The sequence below is a fragment of the Corythoichthys intestinalis genome, chromosome 1 (assembly GCF_030265065.1).
Source record: "Corythoichthys intestinalis isolate RoL2023-P3 chromosome 1, ASM3026506v1, whole genome shotgun sequence".
Taxonomy (NCBI): domain Eukaryota; kingdom Metazoa; phylum Chordata; class Actinopteri; order Syngnathiformes; family Syngnathidae; genus Corythoichthys; species Corythoichthys intestinalis.
Window position 1 is genome coordinate 4,159,711 of NC_080395.1, and position 19,821 is coordinate 4,179,531.

At 40.8% G+C, this 19,821-nt stretch overlaps 1 protein-coding gene across 1 annotated transcript; it reads left to right on the forward strand.

Annotated features, from left to right (window-relative positions):
- The first annotated feature begins 2,319 nt into the window (after positions 1-2,319).
- LOC130927579 (NACHT, LRR and PYD domains-containing protein 3-like) lies at positions 2,320-19,161 on the forward strand. The gene is made up of 13 exons (XM_057853521.1): positions 2,320-2,337; positions 2,993-3,170; positions 4,681-4,866; positions 6,924-6,953; positions 7,002-7,196; positions 7,609-9,544; positions 10,251-10,421; positions 10,571-10,744; positions 11,106-11,276; positions 12,305-12,475; positions 12,549-12,722; positions 18,646-18,692; positions 18,757-19,161. The coding sequence occupies exons 1-11, from the start codon at positions 2,320-2,322 to the stop codon at positions 12,628-12,630; spliced, it is 3,312 nt and encodes a 1,103-aa protein (XP_057709504.1). The 3' UTR covers positions 12,631-12,722; positions 18,646-18,692; positions 18,757-19,161.
- The last annotated feature ends 660 nt before the right edge of the window (positions 19,162-19,821 follow it).

Below are 19,821 nucleotides of genomic sequence, written 5' to 3' on the forward strand. Positions count from 1 at the left end.
TTTTACAATCACCTGCACAGATGTCCATGTTTTTTTTTTAAACATATTTGGCAGTAGTATTAACAAACAGAGGAAAAAATAGGACTATGAGAATAGAATAGAATAGTTATATTCTATATAGTTGTAAGAACGCACCTCCAAATAAGAACAATCTACTAACGTCAGATTTACATACAAAAGTGTTAACAACAAGCCTAATAAAGAGCTTGTGTAGCGTCATCCGTTTCCACTGATATTTATTATTCATTTATTTAGTCTACGTAGTACATGCAGTGCAGAGCCCGCAGCAAAAAAAAAAAACAAACAAAAAAAAACTGGACTCTGCTGTCCGTTCAATTGGCTGACATACTGATATGTAATCAGCATGAATCTGTTAGCTGTGATTGGTTCAAATGTACCTTTTTTTTGGAACAACAAATAGAGAGGGAAAAAGCTTGTTGAATTGAAGGAGCAATGCAACGGAAAATGGATCAGATCTTTAAGAGGAAGGAAAGATTTGACGAGGTGTATTTTTTTTAATTTTTTTTTTATTTGAGTGGTTCAGAACATCTTCCATGTTAATGTGCACTTTGAACTTATTTTTGTTCGTTTATGTAAGGCTACTTATTTCCTTCTAATTATAAAAGTTAATGTTTGCTTTGTCTTCAAAATATATTCCATTTTACTGTGCATAATGTAAATCATTATTTTTTTTTTTAAATGTATGTTACTTATATCTACATTCTAGAAAAAAACATGTTTACATTATCTTCAGTTTTTAAGTACATCCTATGTTCTTGAATAGTCAAAATTGAGGTTTTGCTTTTAGATTTGAGGAAATATAAAAATTAGATGGAGTTTTGGATGGAACTTTGTAAATATGTGAAAAAATACAATTTTGAATTGAAATTTAAAAAAAAAAATTTATCCAGGGGTGAAAGTGGGCCAGAACGGTCAGGAACGCAGTTCCGGTATAAGATTCAAGGCCAGAACGCAGTTCCGGGATAAGATTCAGGGCCGGAATGCTTTTCCGGTACACGGTGCTTTGATTCCGAAAATTTGACGGCAACTGTCAAAACGCTATGTAAAAAAAAAAAAAAACTGCCACACATGCATTTTATCTCCATGAAGAAAACAATCTATCAACATCAGATTTACATACACAAGTGTTGACAACAAGCATAATAAAACACCAATATTTTTCACCAATTTCCACCAATATTTATTATTCTATTCTATTCCACGGACGGCATGGAGGTTTCCCCAACTGCTGCAGTTATCCGAGTCTGATGATGATGAGTCACGTCAATGTGCGATTGCGTGCAACAAAGCAAAACGCCTGGACTCATTTATCCGTTAAATCGGCTGACATACTGACATCTGATCAGCAGAGATAGTTAGCTCTGATAGGTTCAAATGTTCATGTTTTCTGCAACAACAACAACAAAAAAACATTTGAATTGATGCGACAATAAAAGGGCAATGCAATATAAAATGGATCAAATCTTTAAGAGCAATGAAAGAGTTGAGGAGGCTTATTTATCATATTTAGTTTTTTTTTTGGTCTGATGTGGTGGTTCAGAACATCTTAGCGGTCAATGTGCACTTTGGACTTACATTTGTTCATTTATGTTAGGCTACTTATTCATTTCCTTATGATTTGAAAAAGTCAATGTTTGCATGATCTTCAAAATATATTCCATTTCACTCTGCATAATATAGGTCATTTGCACTTATTTTTCTGAATGTAAGTTACTTATATCTTTATTATAAAAAAAAAAAAAAAGTAAATGTTTACATTAACTTCATTTTTAATATATATCCTATGTTCTTAAGTAGTTAAAATTGAGATTTGGCATTTAGTATGTGAGGGGAAATAAAAATTAGTTGATGGAGGTTGGGGTTATTGCTGTTTTTGTTAACTTTTATTTTGCAAATCATTGAAAACAATACAATACAATACAATTTTGAATGAAAATGTTTTGTATGTTATAGAAATAACAGTGCTAAAACATTTTTCTATGCATTTCAGTAGTTTAAGAGGTTTTACACCCCCCCAAAGAAAAAAATGAAAGAAAAAATAAATAAAATTTCTGGCTCCGTGGCGACCTTCACGTCGGGGAGTTCCGGCAAGAAATTCTAGCCTTTTTCATCCCTGCTTAAAATCTGAAAAATACGGTAATTAACAGAACAGTAAAACACAAAGAAAGATTTCTATGGATATGCGAGTCTGAAGAGGCGAGTTTTGATTGAAAAAGGGGGAGTGAATCTGTGTTCCTGAAGTTGGCTGGTAGTGACTTCCAAAGCCGGGGAGCAGAGCGGCTGAATGCTCTTCTTCCCATGGTGTGGATGCAACGGGTACGCGCAGGTCCGTTGTGGAGCGTGGAAAGTAATGACCATTTCTGCACTCATCATTGTACCCTTTATCAAAACGTTGGATGGTCTTCAATACAGTCAAGAAGAAATAACCACCTCATGTTATTCATCTATAAGGCTTTACTGTGCAAACTTCCTAACTACTTCACATCTCTCTTGTCATTCAAATCCAGGAACTACAAAACACGATCGACTAACTACTTAACCCTAAACATTCCACTCACATGCACTAATGTTGGCAGAACTCCTCTTAAGTGGAACAAATTGCAATCTACTCTTAAACTACAGTCAATCATTCACCTTGGGGATTTTAAATTTCTTTTGGCTGATGTTTTTACTGATTATTGTAACTGTTTCTGTTAGTGTATTTAGTATTGTCTCACATTTGTGAATGTTTCTTCGTGCTCAGGCCTCTCTTGTAAAAGAGATATTAATCTCAATGACAGTGCCTGATAAAATAAAGATTAAATAAATAAAAATAAGTAAAATCTCTATGAACTGTTATTATTATTATTATTATACGGTGTTAAATCACAGAGATCCACCGGTCAACTCTCCACAAAGCCTCAGAGAGTGAAAGAAACTTGGACCTCCATTCCTCCGCTTCCTCTATGGCCTTTCCTTGCCATGCAACCAGGAACTCTTGGGGGAACTGCTGAAGGCTCCTCAGGACTGCAGGCAAAGCAAGTTAAAGGCAGTCAAGTTGATCAAGGAAAGGATAAAACGGAACCCTCCGGAGAAGGACATCAACTTGTTCTACTGCTTAAATGAGTTGAAGGACGCCTCCTTGCTGAAGCAGTTCCAGAAGAAATGCGGTTCATTATGTTTTAAATGGCACAAAATGCCAAATGAAATGTGGTCTGCCCTGGCCTTCTTCTTACTGACAGACGACGAAACCATGAAGTCCTTTTACCTGGGGAAATACGTCCCATTGCCTTTAGAGCTCGAGAAGCTGTTGTTGGTGGTGAAAGCTTCTCAAAAATCAGTACGTTCTCTAAAGTTGTCCTGAAGTGTGAAAAATCCAAACTCTTATGACACCAAATGGTATATGTTCAAACTAACCAAAATGTTGAATGTATCATTGCTTTTGCTGAGAAGAAAAGGGTACATAATGCATACAAGTGAACATATAAATATGAGTACATAACAGTACTCAAGCACCCTTCGCGCCCCCACCCCTATGCACGTGCCAGTAAAGAAAACAGTACAATCGTCTCATGTATTCACACAACAGACAAAACACAGTGCTATGAGACAATAAATCGTGATGTGTAATGATGTGAAATGAACATCAACTAGCTCATTTGATTGTGAGGGAGCAAATTAAGCAGTGTCATATGATTAGTCATAGAGAGAAATGACCATGCTTTCAAGTAAGCAGTTCAAAAGCAGCATGCTTCCAAGTCATCAGGCAGATAAAGCCAGCTGATGTGGAAGTGTGACAGCTTTTTTGACCAGCATCACTAACAGCAGCTCAACAGCAGACTACAGCAGCATTACAAAGTTCAAAGACAAAGTTGTCCTCTCGTCTTCTGCGCCAAAACTCATCGTTCGCCTGGCTTCAAGGTACGCGTTGGTTCATCGCACCATTATTAGGAAAAAAAAAAGAACTAGCTAAGTAGTGCTTGCGCCACAAATTGGCCAAGGCTAAGCTTATAGGGGAAGACAAACTTTAAAAATCTCAAATATTAGCTATGCCCGCAATAAATATGGCAAAGAGAGACAGCTATAACTTCAGAAGCTAATGCTAAATAATGCTAATGTGCTAGCTCGGCTACAGGTAGCTAAAGTTTGAGTGAACATGAAAGAGAACCTAAACTTTGACTGCGCTGACTACGTCAAGACTTTTACTCATCCATGCAGTTTGGCATCAGTATATGAGAAGCTGTTTTGCATTGGTTTATTTAAGAAAGTTGACTTTTGTAAAGAAGCACCTTTGAACTCCGATAAAATGAGGCACTCAGCAGTTAACATGATGGAAGGAGGAAAGGAAGAAAGTCATTTGACAAGTTTGGAACAAGGAAGGTGTCGTAGGCCAACTGAGAATGGATGAGAAGAAAAAATGACAAAGAAGCATTTGATTGAGAAGACAAAGAATGAAAGATATGTCTAATCGAATAAATGTAATAGAAGCTTTGATGAAGGATGAACAAAAGGTGCATTTGGTGCACTATGGAATCTCAAATGAGTGTATTGAGGACTTCAAATGTCTTTACAAAGAAATATTGTAAAGAGTTGGTTTGAACCTAAAATGGCACACATTAAAGACTTTATGAAAGCAACTAAAGCACGGATGACTGCTGCACATGTGTCAAATGCAATAAGAAGAAGGCAGCAACGAGAGCTCGAAGAAGCTGAATTTGCAACGTTTGGAACTAGAAGCCAAGCAGCAGCGTTGCGTGGAAATAGCCGGAATACAAGTGAAAAAAGAGGAGCTCGAGATGGACACCGTGTTGGCCGAAAGTAGTCCAAAACTGAAAGTGATCAGCGAATATGAAAGATTAGACGTTGGTGGGACTAGCAACACGAGAGGGTCAAGAAGTGGAAGGAAACTGGTTAGAATTCCCCTCTCGCCTCAAGCCATTCCCAAAACAAAAATAATACAAAACCCAAGTCAGTGTAACCATAAACCACAAATTACATTCCAAACAAATGTTTCCAATGAGGACAATATGCTAAAATTTCTACAAAAATAGAATAGACAGAGGCTATCTTAGCTATCGACAAAGGACATTCCGTTGTTTAACCCTTTAACGCCGCCAACACAATTACACATTTGATCTCCGAAAACTCGTCACGCTGCACAGTCCCTGACATAAATCTTGTCGCTTATCCATTTTGTCGAAACAATTGCTAATAATCTGACTTTTAATTATTCAGTTGGTTGCAGAAATGGCTCATATGAAAGCTAAGACCCTTCCGAATGATGTTGAATGTACGAAAATATATTCGTTTCACTGAGAAAAAGATTGATCATTTAATGAAGACATAAAGGTCAAATTATGGCAAGACAAACATTTTGTCATCCACAGAAAGTAGTGTGAAAATTGAACAAAAAATGTACTTGAAATGCAAAAATATGTTGCATAACATCAGCGAATTAAGTAGTGGTGCTGTGAGATCCAAATTTCATATTTTGTATGACTTCCATGGGCTTCGGCAAAGATTCCTACAATTTATTGGTGAAGTCATCAGGAACATCAAAGAAAGCAGTCTTGCAGGACCTTTAATGGTAGCCTGAAACAACGGTGTACGGATAGGCCATTATATAAGTCAGCCGAGAGCCGGGCCTTTTATGGTAGCATGAATCCACTATTATTTCCTCCTTTTGTAGTTTAAACTTCCAACACAATAGCAGAATTCTAACATTCAACAACCCCACACAAAACTTGAGTTTTCCCCAACGATTGACACAACATTGTCACACAAGAAGCCACCTACGTCACTGGGGCCGGCGAATCTGAATTTGGGTCATTATTAGTACTGGTGGGAATTTAATCAAGAAAGAGCGACAAATATGTTTTGACACTTTTATGGACCCGGGGCATGTTATGACAGTGAAAACAAAACACCTCATTATGCAGTGAGATCACAGTGACAGAAATTGAGAGCTCCTTGTTCAGCCATATCCCAATGACTTTCCCGAGAGGAACTACGATGACTAGGAAGAGATGTCTCAAGAAGATTAGCGGTTCATGTAGTCTGTGGGGCAAACAACAACCTTTGTGAACGGCTATCACTGCATCAGACTGCCTATTAAGAATGGCAAACTGCCAATGGCCAACAACCGATGCATAGGGCAGCAGCACATTACTAGTTTGTAACAGAAGCCCAAGAAGAACCCTCAATTCTATGAGGACTTCAAGGGTTTCATGGACAGAGTCATCCAAAAGGGCAATGATATTCAAGTTGTAGATGACCAGCTAAACAGAGGTACTGGCAGAGTATCTTACATCCCACACAATAGCGTGTGACACCACCAGAAGAAAAAGATACGGGCGTTCTTTGACTATGCCGCTTCCTTTCAAGAGCAGTCTTTGAATCCAAGGACCCGACTTGACAAACACGTTCATTGGGTCCTCTTAAGAGTCCGTGGGGAAAAAGTAGCAATAATGGCGGACAGTGAGTCAATATTTTACCAATTTATTCATTCATTATCTTTTTTTTATTTTGTTTTTTGAATAATTTGTACCTCACAGAAATCCCTATTTTTCTCCCTGTAGCATGGACCTTGGCGCCTTGCTCACCTTTAATAGTTATAATTTCCCTGGTAACAACCCAGTGGAGTTGTCCGGCAAAAATTTTAAAGTCCCGCTCGTGCTGCCGCGTTATCAACATGTTTGATAAAAATATTGTCCGCTAACTATTTCTTTGGATCTGGTCTTAAACATGGTTTACTTATTCATTGTGCATTCATGTGTGCAAAAAACTTTTTTTTTTATAGCGTGCAATGACGGGGACCCAAGAGATCTATTGCTTGGAGCCCCAAGTAACACCACTGGTCACATCACTCAAATGGTTTACGGGCTCTAGTTAATAAACCCGATCGTTGGTCACTTCGTTCACAGGTTTACCAGGAGGAAAGATGGCTCTGGACAGTGAGCAGAAGAAGCTTCTTTTGAAAACGCTGATGGATCTTGGGTAAGATGATTTCAAGCATTTCAAGTTCTGCACGGACCTGCCTAAAAGGGTACATAAAAAGCCCCTCCGTGTGTACATTGCTGACAAGCTGGTGATCAAGCACGGCAAGAACACTCTGGATGAGACCATCAAGATTCTGGAGAAGATAGGCAACAAGAACTTGGTCAAGATGTTGCGTCGCAACATGCTGGAAATAAGAGGTTAGTCCCCAAAGTAGCTTCTGGTGTTAGAACCACAGAGACTTGAAAACTGTTAACCGTGAGACGAGGAAAAATGAGTTATCCTGAAACCCCGACCTAGTCTGTATGAAATTCAGGTTGGACAGATTTTGTTGGGCCTCCATTCTGAAACACTCCCCCACATGCTCCCTGTACCCTGTAAAACGATTGGAGCCTTATCAGTTTTCTGAAAAATTGCATGTTTTGCTTCTTAAGCACATTTTGCACAAAAGCTAGGTGGACTACGAGTTGAGGAAGAGCCTTCATCAAAAATGCTTCTTCTCTTTCTGGGTGTGACGTTTCTCTGTTCATGTCTCTGGTGTCCATGTGCTCTTGGGTTGGCACAAGGGCGTTGTTTTTTTGTCTAAAAGGTTTCACCGCTGCTTTTTTGCAGGCACTGTCCACAATGATGTTCAGATTGCCATATTCAAGGATGACCTGCAAGACAAACTGCGGGGTGTATACAGCTTTGTTCATGAGGGCAACATCGAGCTCTGGCAGAAACAGCCTCTGGCGGACGTCTACACAGAGCTGGACGTCACCTACGGAGCCGACGTCAGCCCCGATGAGCGACACGAGGTCCTTCAGATGGAGACACGTGCAACTGCGGACAATCAGTCTATCCTGCCGTGCGGCATCTTCAAAAACCATGACGGGAAGACCCGCCCGATACGCACACTTCTCACCATTGGCTTTGCGGGAATTGGGAAAACCTTCTTAGTTCAAAAGTTTGTGTGCGACTGGGCCAGCAGGAATACCAATCAGGATGTCCACTTCATATTTCCCTTCACCTTCCGTGAGTTGAACACGGACAAAGGGAAAAATTTTACGCTGGCCAAGCTGATCCGACGCTACATTTGCGAGAGTAGGCACATGAGCGAGGAGACACTGAACAATATATTTGCCGAACTGCAGATGTCCGGGAAGCAGGACTACGAAAGCAGCCGGATCAAGATCTTGTTTGTCTTGGACGGACTGGACGAGTGCAACTTCGAAATGGACTTGAAGAATGAGATGAAAGTAGACATGAACGTGACGGAGGCCTACCCGCTGGAGATGCTCCTGGCGCACCTCATCAAAAGGAACCTCCTTCCCTGCGCCCGGGTTTGGATAACCACGCGGCCCGCCACGGCCCGCGATATCTCCTCGCACCTCATCGACAGCAGTATCGAGGTGAGAGGATTCAGCTATTCCCGGAGGCTAGAGTACTTCATGAAAAAGTTCCCAAATGAGGAGCATGTCATTGAGCACATCCGGAAAACTCGCACCATCTTCATCATGTGCCGCATGCCCATCTTCTGCTGGCTCACCGCCAAAGTTCTTCAGGATCATTTGGATTTGAAAGGAAAGGGGGAAGAGTTTCCTACGACGCTGACCGGCATGTACTCACGGTATGTGTTGCACCAACTGAAAAGCTCAGAGGAGAGACAGATGACAGACTACATCCATGACCTGAAAGCGCTAGCGAAGCTGGCCTTTCACCACACCATGAACAAGAGTCAAATCTTCTACGAAAACGACCTGACGGACAGTGGCTTTGATTACAGCCAAGCCGCCAAACATTGTGGAATATTCACCAAGGTGTTTAAGGAGGTACGTCCGCTCAAAAGAAACCAACCGAGCAAGATGTTTCAGTTCATCCACCTGACCGTCCAGGAGTATCTGGCCGCATTCCACGTGATGATTTGCCTCTTCCTCGACAACAAGAACATTCTGGCTGATTCAGAGCTGGCACTGGAGGGTATTTTCCAAGAGGAAGAATCAGAAGAACCAGAATCAGAGGAAGAAGTTGAAAGGGAATCAGAAGATGAAGGAAAAGGTACAGAGGAAGAAGTTGAAACAGAATCAGAAGATGACGATGAAGGTGGTTGGAAAATCACTGAGATCCACTGGTTTGCCCTGAAGAGAGCCTCAGAGAGTGGAGGAAATCTGGACCTGTTCCTCCGTTTCCTCTTTGGCATTTCCTTGCCGTGCAACCAAGAACTAGTGGGGGAACTGCTGAAGGCTCCCCAGGGCTGCAGGCAAAGCAAGTCATGGACAGTCAAGTTGATCAAGGAAAGGATAAAACGGAACCCTCCGGAGAAGAATATCAACTTGTTCTCCTGCTTAAATGAGCTGAAGGACGACTCCTTGCTGAAGCAGGTCCAGAGGAAAATAGAGTCAAAATATATTGACTGGGACAACATGCAAAATGACATGTGGTCTGCCCTGGCTTTTTTCTTAATGACAGACGACGAAACCATGAAGTCCTTTGACCTGTCTAAATACAACCCATCGCCTTTGGGGCTCAAGAAGCTGTTGGTGGTGGTCAAGGCTTCTCAAGAATCCGTGTAAGTCCTCTAAAGTCCTTCGAAATACGTCAAAAATCAGAAAGCACAATGGCAAATCCCCAAACAAGCGATACCAGTCACCAAACACGACGACCAAACAAAAAACAAAACAACTGCAAATTACAAAACACACAACAACAACAAAAGCCCAAAACAATTGCATCTCACAGAACCCAACAATGAACGAATTAACTCCCAAAGATGTTTTTGGAACACTTAGGTTCGCTTCCATTTAATTTAATTTAATTGCTAGCCAGCACTAATTTCAATGTATATTATTCTCCCAACTAAGTCTTTGATATCTGTATGACAACAAAGAAAATGTTGACCTAAGGTTCATCCTTAAACACTGGAAAATACAGAATCTTTAAGAATGTCAAATGCGTCGAAACTCGGGTTAATTCAAAGGTTTGATCTTGAATAAAAAAAAAAAGGATTCACTCATCGTGGTCGTACGAGACAAACGTCCTTGTTGACGACATCCAAAATACTTTAAATGAAGACTGCTTCACAGCCTGTTCATGAGTGTGACATAATATCGCAAAAACGTTTACTTTTCAGATTTGTCATTGGGTTTTGTGATTTGCTCTCTTTTATTCCTCATCTTGAAATATAATTTATTATTAGGATTCAAGACAGCGTACTAAAATTAGCAGGCGTTATGTTTCGCTCACCCTCACGTTTTCCTCCTGCCTTTGTTCTCCAGTCGAAGGTTTTGTCACCTGGACAAACGCAGCTGTCACCTGCTGGCTTCCGTTCTCAGCTCTCCATCCAACCTGAGGCATCTGGACCTGAGCGGGAACGATCTGTCGTACGAAGGTGTGGAGATCCTCTCGAAAGGACTGGCCAGCCCACACTGCATCTTAGAGTTCCTCATGTAATGAGCTCCTCCTGTTTGTAATCTTCTGTGGTTGCAGTCAAACAATCAATAGAATCACTTCTGTTGTTATCCAAGGAAAAGGCAGACAAAACGTTACTTTCAGTAGAACCTTCACAGCTTTAACCAGGTAAAAACATTTGTTGCAGGCTGATAAACTGCGGAATCACGAAGCGAGGGTGCGCTTTTTTGGCTGAGGCTCTCCAGTTAAACCCCTCCCGTCTTCAAGAGCTGATCCTGGGCGGCAACCATCTGTCGGATGTGGGAGTGAAGATCCTCTCAAAAGGACTGGCCAGCCCACACTGCATCTTACAGGTCCTCGAGTAAGGACCTCCTACTATTCTTCATCGTCTGTGGTTTCGTTCAACCAATCAATTGAATCACTGCTGTTATTAGCATAATGAACGATTCACTCATCGTGGTCGTACCAGACGAACGTCCGTGTTGATGACATTTAAAACAAATGAAGACCGAAGCAGCGCATCCTGTTGGTGACGTCATCACTACATAATACAATACGTCACATCAATCAAACGATTTGTTTTTTTCTGATTTGTTTTGTAATTTGCTCTTTTGTTTATTTGTCATCTTGAATTAAAATCTCTTATTATTATTCAAGGCAGCGGACTCAAGTCAGCAGGCCTGATGTTTAGCTCACGTCTTCCTTCTGTCTGTGTGCTCCAGTCTATGGAATTGTAAGCTCAGAAAAGGCAGCTGTCACCCGCTGGCTTCCGTTCTCAGCACTCCATCCAACCTGAAGCATCTGGACCTGAGCGAGGCCAGTCTCTCTGACGAGGGGGTAGAGATCCTCTCTAAAGGACTGGCCAGTACGCACTGCAAATTAGAGTCCCTCAAGTAAGGAGCTCCTCCTGTTCATAATCTTCTGTGGTTCTGGTCGACCAATCAATAGAATCACTGCTGTTATTAGCAAAAAGAACGATTCACTGAATGTGCTGGTACGAGACGAACATTCTTGTTGACGACATCCAAAACGAATAAAGACCGTCACAGCCAGCACATGAGCGTTCCTGTTGTTGACATCATCACAAGAAAATACAATACATCATATCGAGAAAACCAAAGGCGTAGGTTTGGTTTCAATATTGGTAGGGAAGATATAACAGCACAACCTGCAGGTACACTATTTGCTTGGGACGGGACATCATCATAAGACCAAGCAGACTGCGTGAACTGCAGTCAGGGCTGCATTTCTCACCAATAACAAGCTATTTAATTGATAGGCTAAATGATAAATGCAAAATAAATCTGTATTGATGTATACTAAATTACACACTGCAAATTTACAGTACAATGTGTTAATCTGATCATTTTTCTTCAATCTAGTCGAATAATTTTCTTCATCTTGTTTTGAGTTTTCAAGGCTAATTAACAGATTAATCTGTCAGATTCTTCCACTTACATGGAACATAATTTTGTACTGTGAGAGAATGAGGGTGGGAGGTGGGAATAATCAGCAAATCAAACGTGCGTTTGAGGAGAAAAACACGGACTGGCTCATTAGCAAGTGAAAAGGGGGTAAATGTAAGCCTGATGATCATAAAAAATAATTCACTTAATAATGGTAGGGTCAATTCCATCGTTTCAATATATGGGAAGACAATCTAAATGAGCTATATAACTGAACACATTATATAATGCAAATAAGGTTGCTTAAAAGTTGATGGGGACAATTTGAGCATCCTGAAAAGTTGGTCGTGTTTTGTCCCCATCGTCCCAATGCAAATCTAAGCCCTTCGATAAAACCATTAGTTTTTTTCAGATTCATTTTATAATATATTTTTATGATTCAAGGCAGCATACTAAAGTCAGCAGACGTTATTTTTCACTTGCCCTCACGTCTTCCTCCTGCCTGTCTTCTCCAGTCTACATGATTGTAACCTGGAAAAAGGCAGCTGTCGCCCGCTGGCTTCCGTTCTACGCTCTTCATCCAACCTGAAGCATCTGATCCTGTACGAGAACGATCTGTCGGACGAAGGGGTGGAGATCCTTTCGAAAGGACTGGCCAGTCCACACTGCATCTTAGAGTCCCTCGAGTAAGGAGCTCCTCCCGTTGGTAATCTTTCAGGTTCCCTTCCTGACTTCAGGCAGTTGTATCATTTGCTTTAGGCTGTCATCGTGCAAGATCACCAATAAAGGATGTGTTTTTTTGACCGAGGCGCTCAAGTTAAACCCCTCCCATCTTAAATAGCTATACCTGACGGAAAATCAAATAGGATATGAAGGAGAGAGGGTCTTATTGGACGTCCAGTGGGATCTCAGCTATCGCCTGAACATTGTCAGGTAGGATCAAAACAATGTTGCTTGTCTGAGTGTTCAGGGTTTCCCCTAGGATTTTTTGAAGCTGTGGTGGTGGCGGGCTGCATCGGATTCAGACAGCGTGCCGTGGCGAAATGTTTTCATATCATGACAAATAGGATTTTTTCTTTTTTTAAAACATTTATTTTTTTCCAAGACGACCCACAGCCAAGATCTATTTGCAAAATTTGCATCCTGCCTGCACTTGATTTTTAAAAAACAATTTGAGGGCTCTTTCATGAAGGAAATCAGCAATAGGTGGCCCATATATAGTCAATGTGATGCGTGCTACCAGATTGTCCCCAACCGGTTCCTCAGGTCTTTCAAAGATTAGCCAATTCAATTTAAGTCAAAACTGAAGTGTTTTTGAGGGAGTTACTTTTTTGATTGTTTTCGAGTTAGTCCCTAGTGCAAACTGATATAAAAATATATTTGTTTCAATGAGATGAAAAATACCTATTTCTATGCAAATTCGCTATCTGCTTTGTAATTTTTGGGACGAGGAGTATGCCAAGTTATAAACAAACCTTTTTCAACACCGTAACTTAACCCTTTAAAACCTAAGCCTTTTTTGGCCGAATTTGCATGCATTTAATGTTGCCTTTACAGTATATCGGGATGGGATGGTCCTTGGGTCCTTTTTTCTGGACACCATAATCTTCAAGTCCAAACTGTTGTTTTCTTGACTGACCAATTATAATCAACATTTTGGACCCAAAAAGACAAAAAAATCTCAAAATCTTTTGTGAAAATTTGTAATGCCTTCGTCCCATTGACAACCAAACATGCTCGTTTTGAAGCTTGATAATATTTATTCAACTTGTTAGGATAAACTAAGACTGAATAGTTTTACGTTTGATAATTCAACACAAACAGCAGTTATGGTCATAGGCGTTTTTGGCCTTTACACATACTATGGTCAAAATAGGTTATATACAGCGCAAAATATGGAAAATAAACATATATATATATATATATATATATATATTAGGGCTGTCAAACGATTAAAAAATTGAATCGAGGTAATTACAGCTTAAAAATTGATTAATCATAATTAATCGGAATTAATCGCAATTCAAACCATTTCTAAAATATGCCATATTTTTCTGTAAATTATTTTTGGAACATATAAGACAACACGGATATACTGTATACATTCAACAAAAGGTGGAAAAGCGCTATATAAGTATAACACCATAACACCATAACACCATACTGTACATAAGTACTGTATTTGTTTATTATAACAATAAATCCACAAGACGGCATTAACATTAACAATTTTTCTGTGAAAGAGATCCACGGATAGAAAGTCTTGTAATTCTTAATAAGAGGTAAATGTGAGTACAAGTTATAGTAATTTTATATTAAAAGTAAAACCCCTCTGTATGTTTTCGTTTTAATATATTTGTTAAATTTGGGCAAAATGAATGTCAGTGGTGGCTGCAAATGGTATATCTTCTCTGCGTTATGTTCAACACAGGGTGTTTAGAAAAAGTTGATCTCCTGTCATTTTTCCCCACGTCGCTCACCACAATAGTTATAATTGTTGTGGAAGAGATGCCAACGCATATGCCAATAAGTAGCGCAGCCCCTCTCTTGAAGGCATACATATGGGGTTATATTGCTGACACTATTCTTAGCATACATACAAACCTCGTTCGTGTGTCGTCCTTTCCTCCTCCTGTGTCTGTCTGTGGCTGCGCAGACAGACATGTGCTCAGCGTACCTAGCACCAAGCCCCTCGGCCCTCCCCTTTCTCTTCGTGTCTCTCTGTGTAAAGCAGCTAAACCACTGCCAAACCTCGCTTCAGACACGTGAAATTAGAGAGAGAGAGGGAGAGAGCGCGAGAGAGAGAGGAAAAATGAGAGAGCCGGTGTTCTGACGAATGGGCGGCACTCATCGTTCACTTCAAAGAGCCGGCTCTTTGTACAGGAGTTTACTCCACTCACTTGTCTCTGCCTCTTTACTCTCAATATACATAAAACGGCGCCATTTTAGTCTGTTTGCGGCAATGCAAGAGTAGGTCGTCCCGTGCATGTGTTAATTGCGTCAACTATTTTAACGTGATTAATTAAAAAAATTTATTACTGCACGTTAACGCGTTAATTTTGACAGCCCTAATATATATATATATATGTATATACAGTGGGGATAACAAGTATTTGATACACTGCCGATTGTGCTGGTTTTCCCACTTGCAAGCCATGTAGAGGTCTGTAATTTGTATCATAAATTCTCTTCAACTGTGAGGGACGGAATCTAATACAAAAATCCAGAAAATCACACTGTATAATTTTTAAATAATAAATTTGTATTTAACTGCATGAAATAAGTATTTGATACATTACCAACTAGTAAATATTTCGGCTCTTAGTTCTTTTTTAACAACCCCTCCTGTTCTCCACTCATTACCGGAAGTAACTGCACCTGTTTGAACTTGTTACCTGTATAAAAGACACCTGTTCACATGCTCAAACAAACAAACTCCAACCTCTCCACAATGGCCAAGACCAAACAGCTGTGTAAGGACATCAGGGATAAAATAATAGACCTGCACAAGGCTGAGATGGGCTACAGGAAAATTAGCAAGCAGCTTGGTGAGAAGGTAACAACTGTTGGAGCGATTATTAGAAAATGGAAGAAGTTCAAGTTGACGGTCAATCTGCCTCGTTCTGGGGCTCCGTGCAAGATCTCACCTCGTGGGGCATCACTGATCATGAGGAAGGTGAGGGATCAGCCCAGAACTACATGGCAGGACCTGGTCAATGACCTGAAGAGAGCTGGAACCACATCGGAAACACATTACGCCGTCATGGATTAAAATCCTACAGCGCACGCAAGGTCCCGCTGCTGAAGGCAGTGCATGTCCAGACACGTCTGAAGTTTGCCACTGACCATCTGGATGATCCGGAGGAGCAATGGGAGACGGTCATGTGGTCGGACAAGACCAAAATGGAACTTTTTGGTCTAAACCCGGCTCATCGTGTTTGGAGGGAAAAGAAGGATGAGTACAACCCCAAGAACACCATCCCAACTGTGAAACATGGAGGAGGAAACATCATTTATTGGGGCTGCTTCTCTGTACAGGATGACTGCACCGTATTGAGGGGAGGATGGATGAGGCTATGAATCGCCAGATCTTGGCTGACAACCTCCTTCCTTCAGTGAGAGCCCTAAAGATGGGTCGTGGCTGGGTCTTCCAGCATGACAACGACCCAAAGCCCACAGCCAAGGCATTTAAAGAGTGGTTCCGTAAGAAGCATCTTAAGGTCCTGGAGTGGCCTAGCCAGTCATCAGATCTGAACCCGATAAAAAATCTATGGAGGGAGCTGAAAGTCCGTGTTGCCAGGCAGCAGCCCCGAAACCTGAAGGCTCGGGAGAAGATCTGCATGGAGGAGTTGGCCAAAATCCCTACTGCAGTGTGTGCAAACCTTGTCAAGGACTGCAGGAAACTTTTGGTATCTGTGATAGCAAACAAAGGTTTTTGTACCAAATATTAAGTTGGATTTTTGTGATGTATCAAATACTTATTTCATGGAATTAAATGCAAATTTATTATTTAAAAATCATACAACGTGATTTTCTGTTCTTTTGAATTTGATTACGACCCTCACAGTTGAAGAGAACTTATGATACAAATTACAGACCTCGACATGCTTTGCAAGTGGGAAAACCAGCAAAATCGGCAGTGTATCAAATACTTGTTCTTCCCACTGTACATACATATATGTGTGTGTCTGTGTGTGTATCATCTAACATTTTTATATCTATTATAAAAAGGGTTTGGAGAATAAGTTGAGGAAATAATGCATAAGCTTGCGCTAAATTTATTTTTTTATTCATTCCGCAACCGACCGTCGCCTCACTCGGCAATTTTTTCATGTTACGTCCGTCCTTCTTGACCCCACAACGGCTCTTTGGTGGTGCTTTCGGTTTGGAAAAAGGACAAGAAAAGATGGAAATATGGTCCTTGCAGCGTTTGAATGCCTACTTATGTGTGCAGTAAAACTCAAATGACATTATCTCCTGTTTTACTTGAAGTCAAAACTGACATGGACCTCAACTTCCGCACTTTCAAATGTGACCAGGCAGTTGCACGTGGGTGACGTAACTACAGCGTGCCGAGGCTTCAAATATGATATGGGTAAAGTATCGCAGCCGACACGTTCGGTGTTAAAGGGTTAAAGTGCCTGTGACATGATAAAAAAAAATCTTAAATAGCTTTATTATTCATTCATTCATTTTCCATGCCGCATATCCTCACGAGGGTCGCGGAGGTACCGGAGCCTATTCTAGCGAACTACGGGCAGTAGGCAGGGTACACCCTGAATTGGTTGCCATCCAATCGCAGGGCACACTGAGAAAAACAACCAATCACGCGCACACTCATACCTATGGACAATTTAGAGTCTTCAATCAGCCTACCACGCATGGTTTTGGGATGTGGGAGGAAATCGGGAGTCCCCGGAGAAAACCCACGCAGGCACAGGGAGAAGATGCAAACTCTACACAGGAAGGACGGAGCCCAGGATTGATCCCTTGATATCAGAATTGTGAGGCGGATGGGCTTACCACTTGGCCACCGTTCATAATTATTGGAAATATATTGTTTGATATCTTGTAATATGTTGAGACGATTTGACTATATACAACAATTTGGCAAAGCACAGATGACGACAAATGAGTCTTTCAATCTGCTGTTTAGCCACGCCTGTCATTCTAGCGCCTAGAGCTGGGTGGTGACGTCAGCAGAGTAACGATTTCAGCTGTGTTAGAACTCCGTCCATTGAGGGGGAAGAGCTAGAACGAGGAAAATGCAAAAGATAGCAACAAAATTTCATTATTTTTTTTATCTGTCTACTCCAATATTTTTACAGGAAATTTGTTTTAATTAACTATTTTCCCCAATTGCTAGATAAATGGTATCGTCATGACAAATAACAGTCTTGTGCTAAATGGAATATGAAATAATAAAAATGCATTTACTCAGTACTGCAGGGCTAAACTACTGCATAATGGTCAAAACTGCCGACTTCTTAAACCTCCCGAACGGTATTATATGCCACCGGACTTAGTCCGGCTTTTGTCATTTCCCTGTCCCAGCTTTGGAGACAGAGAAAAGAGCCTAAAAAAACCAGAAGGCGTGACAGCTAGGCGACATGCTAACCCGAGCCGAGCGGCACTGTCAAGTCTCTTTCTCGCATTTCAAAAATGAAAAATCATACAAAACTACCCCGGCTTGTGTCACACAAGGCAGCGGGGGTGATTGTCCTTACCGATTGTCCAGCCCCCCGTGGCGAGCAAGTTTCGGCTCGTCGTTCTGCTGCGGCCCCGGCTGGCAGGCGGTGCTTGTCGCCGGGGACGCAGAGGGGAATGAACGCCGAAAATAGAGCATTCTCAGTGGACAAACCGACCAACGTCGGCGCACATGGCCGTCCGATGCCAAGCCGAGGATAGCCTCTATAGGCGGGCTTGCGAAGAGGACCGAAGTGGGAGTCCGGACACAATAGAGAAAGGCTTAAATACCGAAATTACATTCATTAAATTGAAATACCTTTCTGTGGATTTTTTTTTTTCCCGATTTCCAACTCCGCGGAGTTGTTTACAACAAGTTTACAACAGGAGAAATGATGTGATTTTCAAAATAAAAAGTGTAAAGGAACAATTTGTATTTGACGTGCTATTTCAGATGACTTACGGCAAATAGTGCGTGATTATTTAGCTATATATATTCATATAGACATTTGTTCAATTATCCAAATTATGAATTGGAATATATCTTTAAATTTTTCCCCCCAAACAAATCTCATTTGCAACACGTGACGGCACGCCTCAGTCTTTTATGTGTAGGGGAAACCCTGGTGTTTATTCATGTTCAATTCTGATTCTTTGTGTCTTTCTTTAGCTTTGACTAGTCGGACTAAGAACGCTTGATCCCTCACGTCAAGAAGGGTGAGTCATTCCAAATATTTGTTATCACAAGACGTTGAGCCCATTTGATCTCCTTCCGATTTAGTCGGGACCTACCTACTGTCCGACGACCTCAAAAGCATCGGGTGTTGGCGCTACGGACAAAAGCGGCCCCACTCACAATTTGAGGAGGTTCACCAGCTGAGGTCGGGTGTTTTGCTGCGACGCCGCTATTGGCAGGTGGAGTTCAAGGAGAAGGTCTACGATGCTCCCACCAAAATGCTGACTTTTTTTTTTTTCTGACCTGCATTGAAATATGTTTGTCACGAGTAGACATCCAATCCATTTGGACTGGGAGGGGCTGACCAAAAGGATTGGACTTTCACCACCGTCAATGGCAGCCAATAAGTTCAATTAGGGCCCTTTGAAAGTTTAACTTATGTTTTTCACAAATTAAAAAGAAAAATGTCACACGTACACTTGAAATTTTTTGCCTATTTTGATCAAACATGGATCGATTTCACATCTTCATGTATAAAAGAGGATTAAATGTTGTTTTGTACGAGAACAGTAAAACCCTGACCTGAAATAAAAGATCGAAAATCACCAAACAATCCACCAAAACCTGAAAAAAATACACTGGAAATGTTTCATCCACTAAACAAGTATTCCTAATGGTAAAGGAAAATAGGTCCTGATCACAGCAGGACAATTTCAAAGATGATGATGATGCTTTACATTTACCTGGACAGATGTCCATGTTAATTTTATGACGAACAAGAATAAAGTCATAATATCATAATTACAATGAAAAAAACGCTACTCTGATGACATGATTTTAAATAGTCATGAGTCATAGTAAAAAGGATAATTCTTCAGTACTTGAGTATTCTCTTCACCAAGTACTTTTTTACTTAAGTGAATATTTTTAGAGGACTACTTTTACTGAAGCAATATTATTTGGAAGTAATGCTACTCTGACTTGAGTACAATTTTGGCCACCTACTTTTGGTAAAGTAACAAACGACTAACTTAGGCCATATTAGCAGAGTAAGAGTAGCATTTTTTCTTCGACTCAAGAAATAGTCAAATGGATGGCGTGGTGAAACTACTCAGACAAGTACATTTTTCTTCAAAAGTTAGTCGAAAAGTAAACGTAACGGAATGAATT

Bases quoted from the DNA above. Each gene is read 5' to 3' on its own strand.
- LOC130927579 (XM_057853521.1), top strand. The intron at 9,545-10,250 runs GTAAGTCCTCTA...TTTGTTCTCCAG, and splicing joins AAGGCTTCTCAAGAATCCGT to TCGAAGGTTTTGTCACCTGG. The intron at 10,422-10,570 runs GTAATGAGCTCC...CATTTGTTGCAG, and splicing joins TGCATCTTAGAGTTCCTCAT to GCTGATAAACTGCGGAATCA.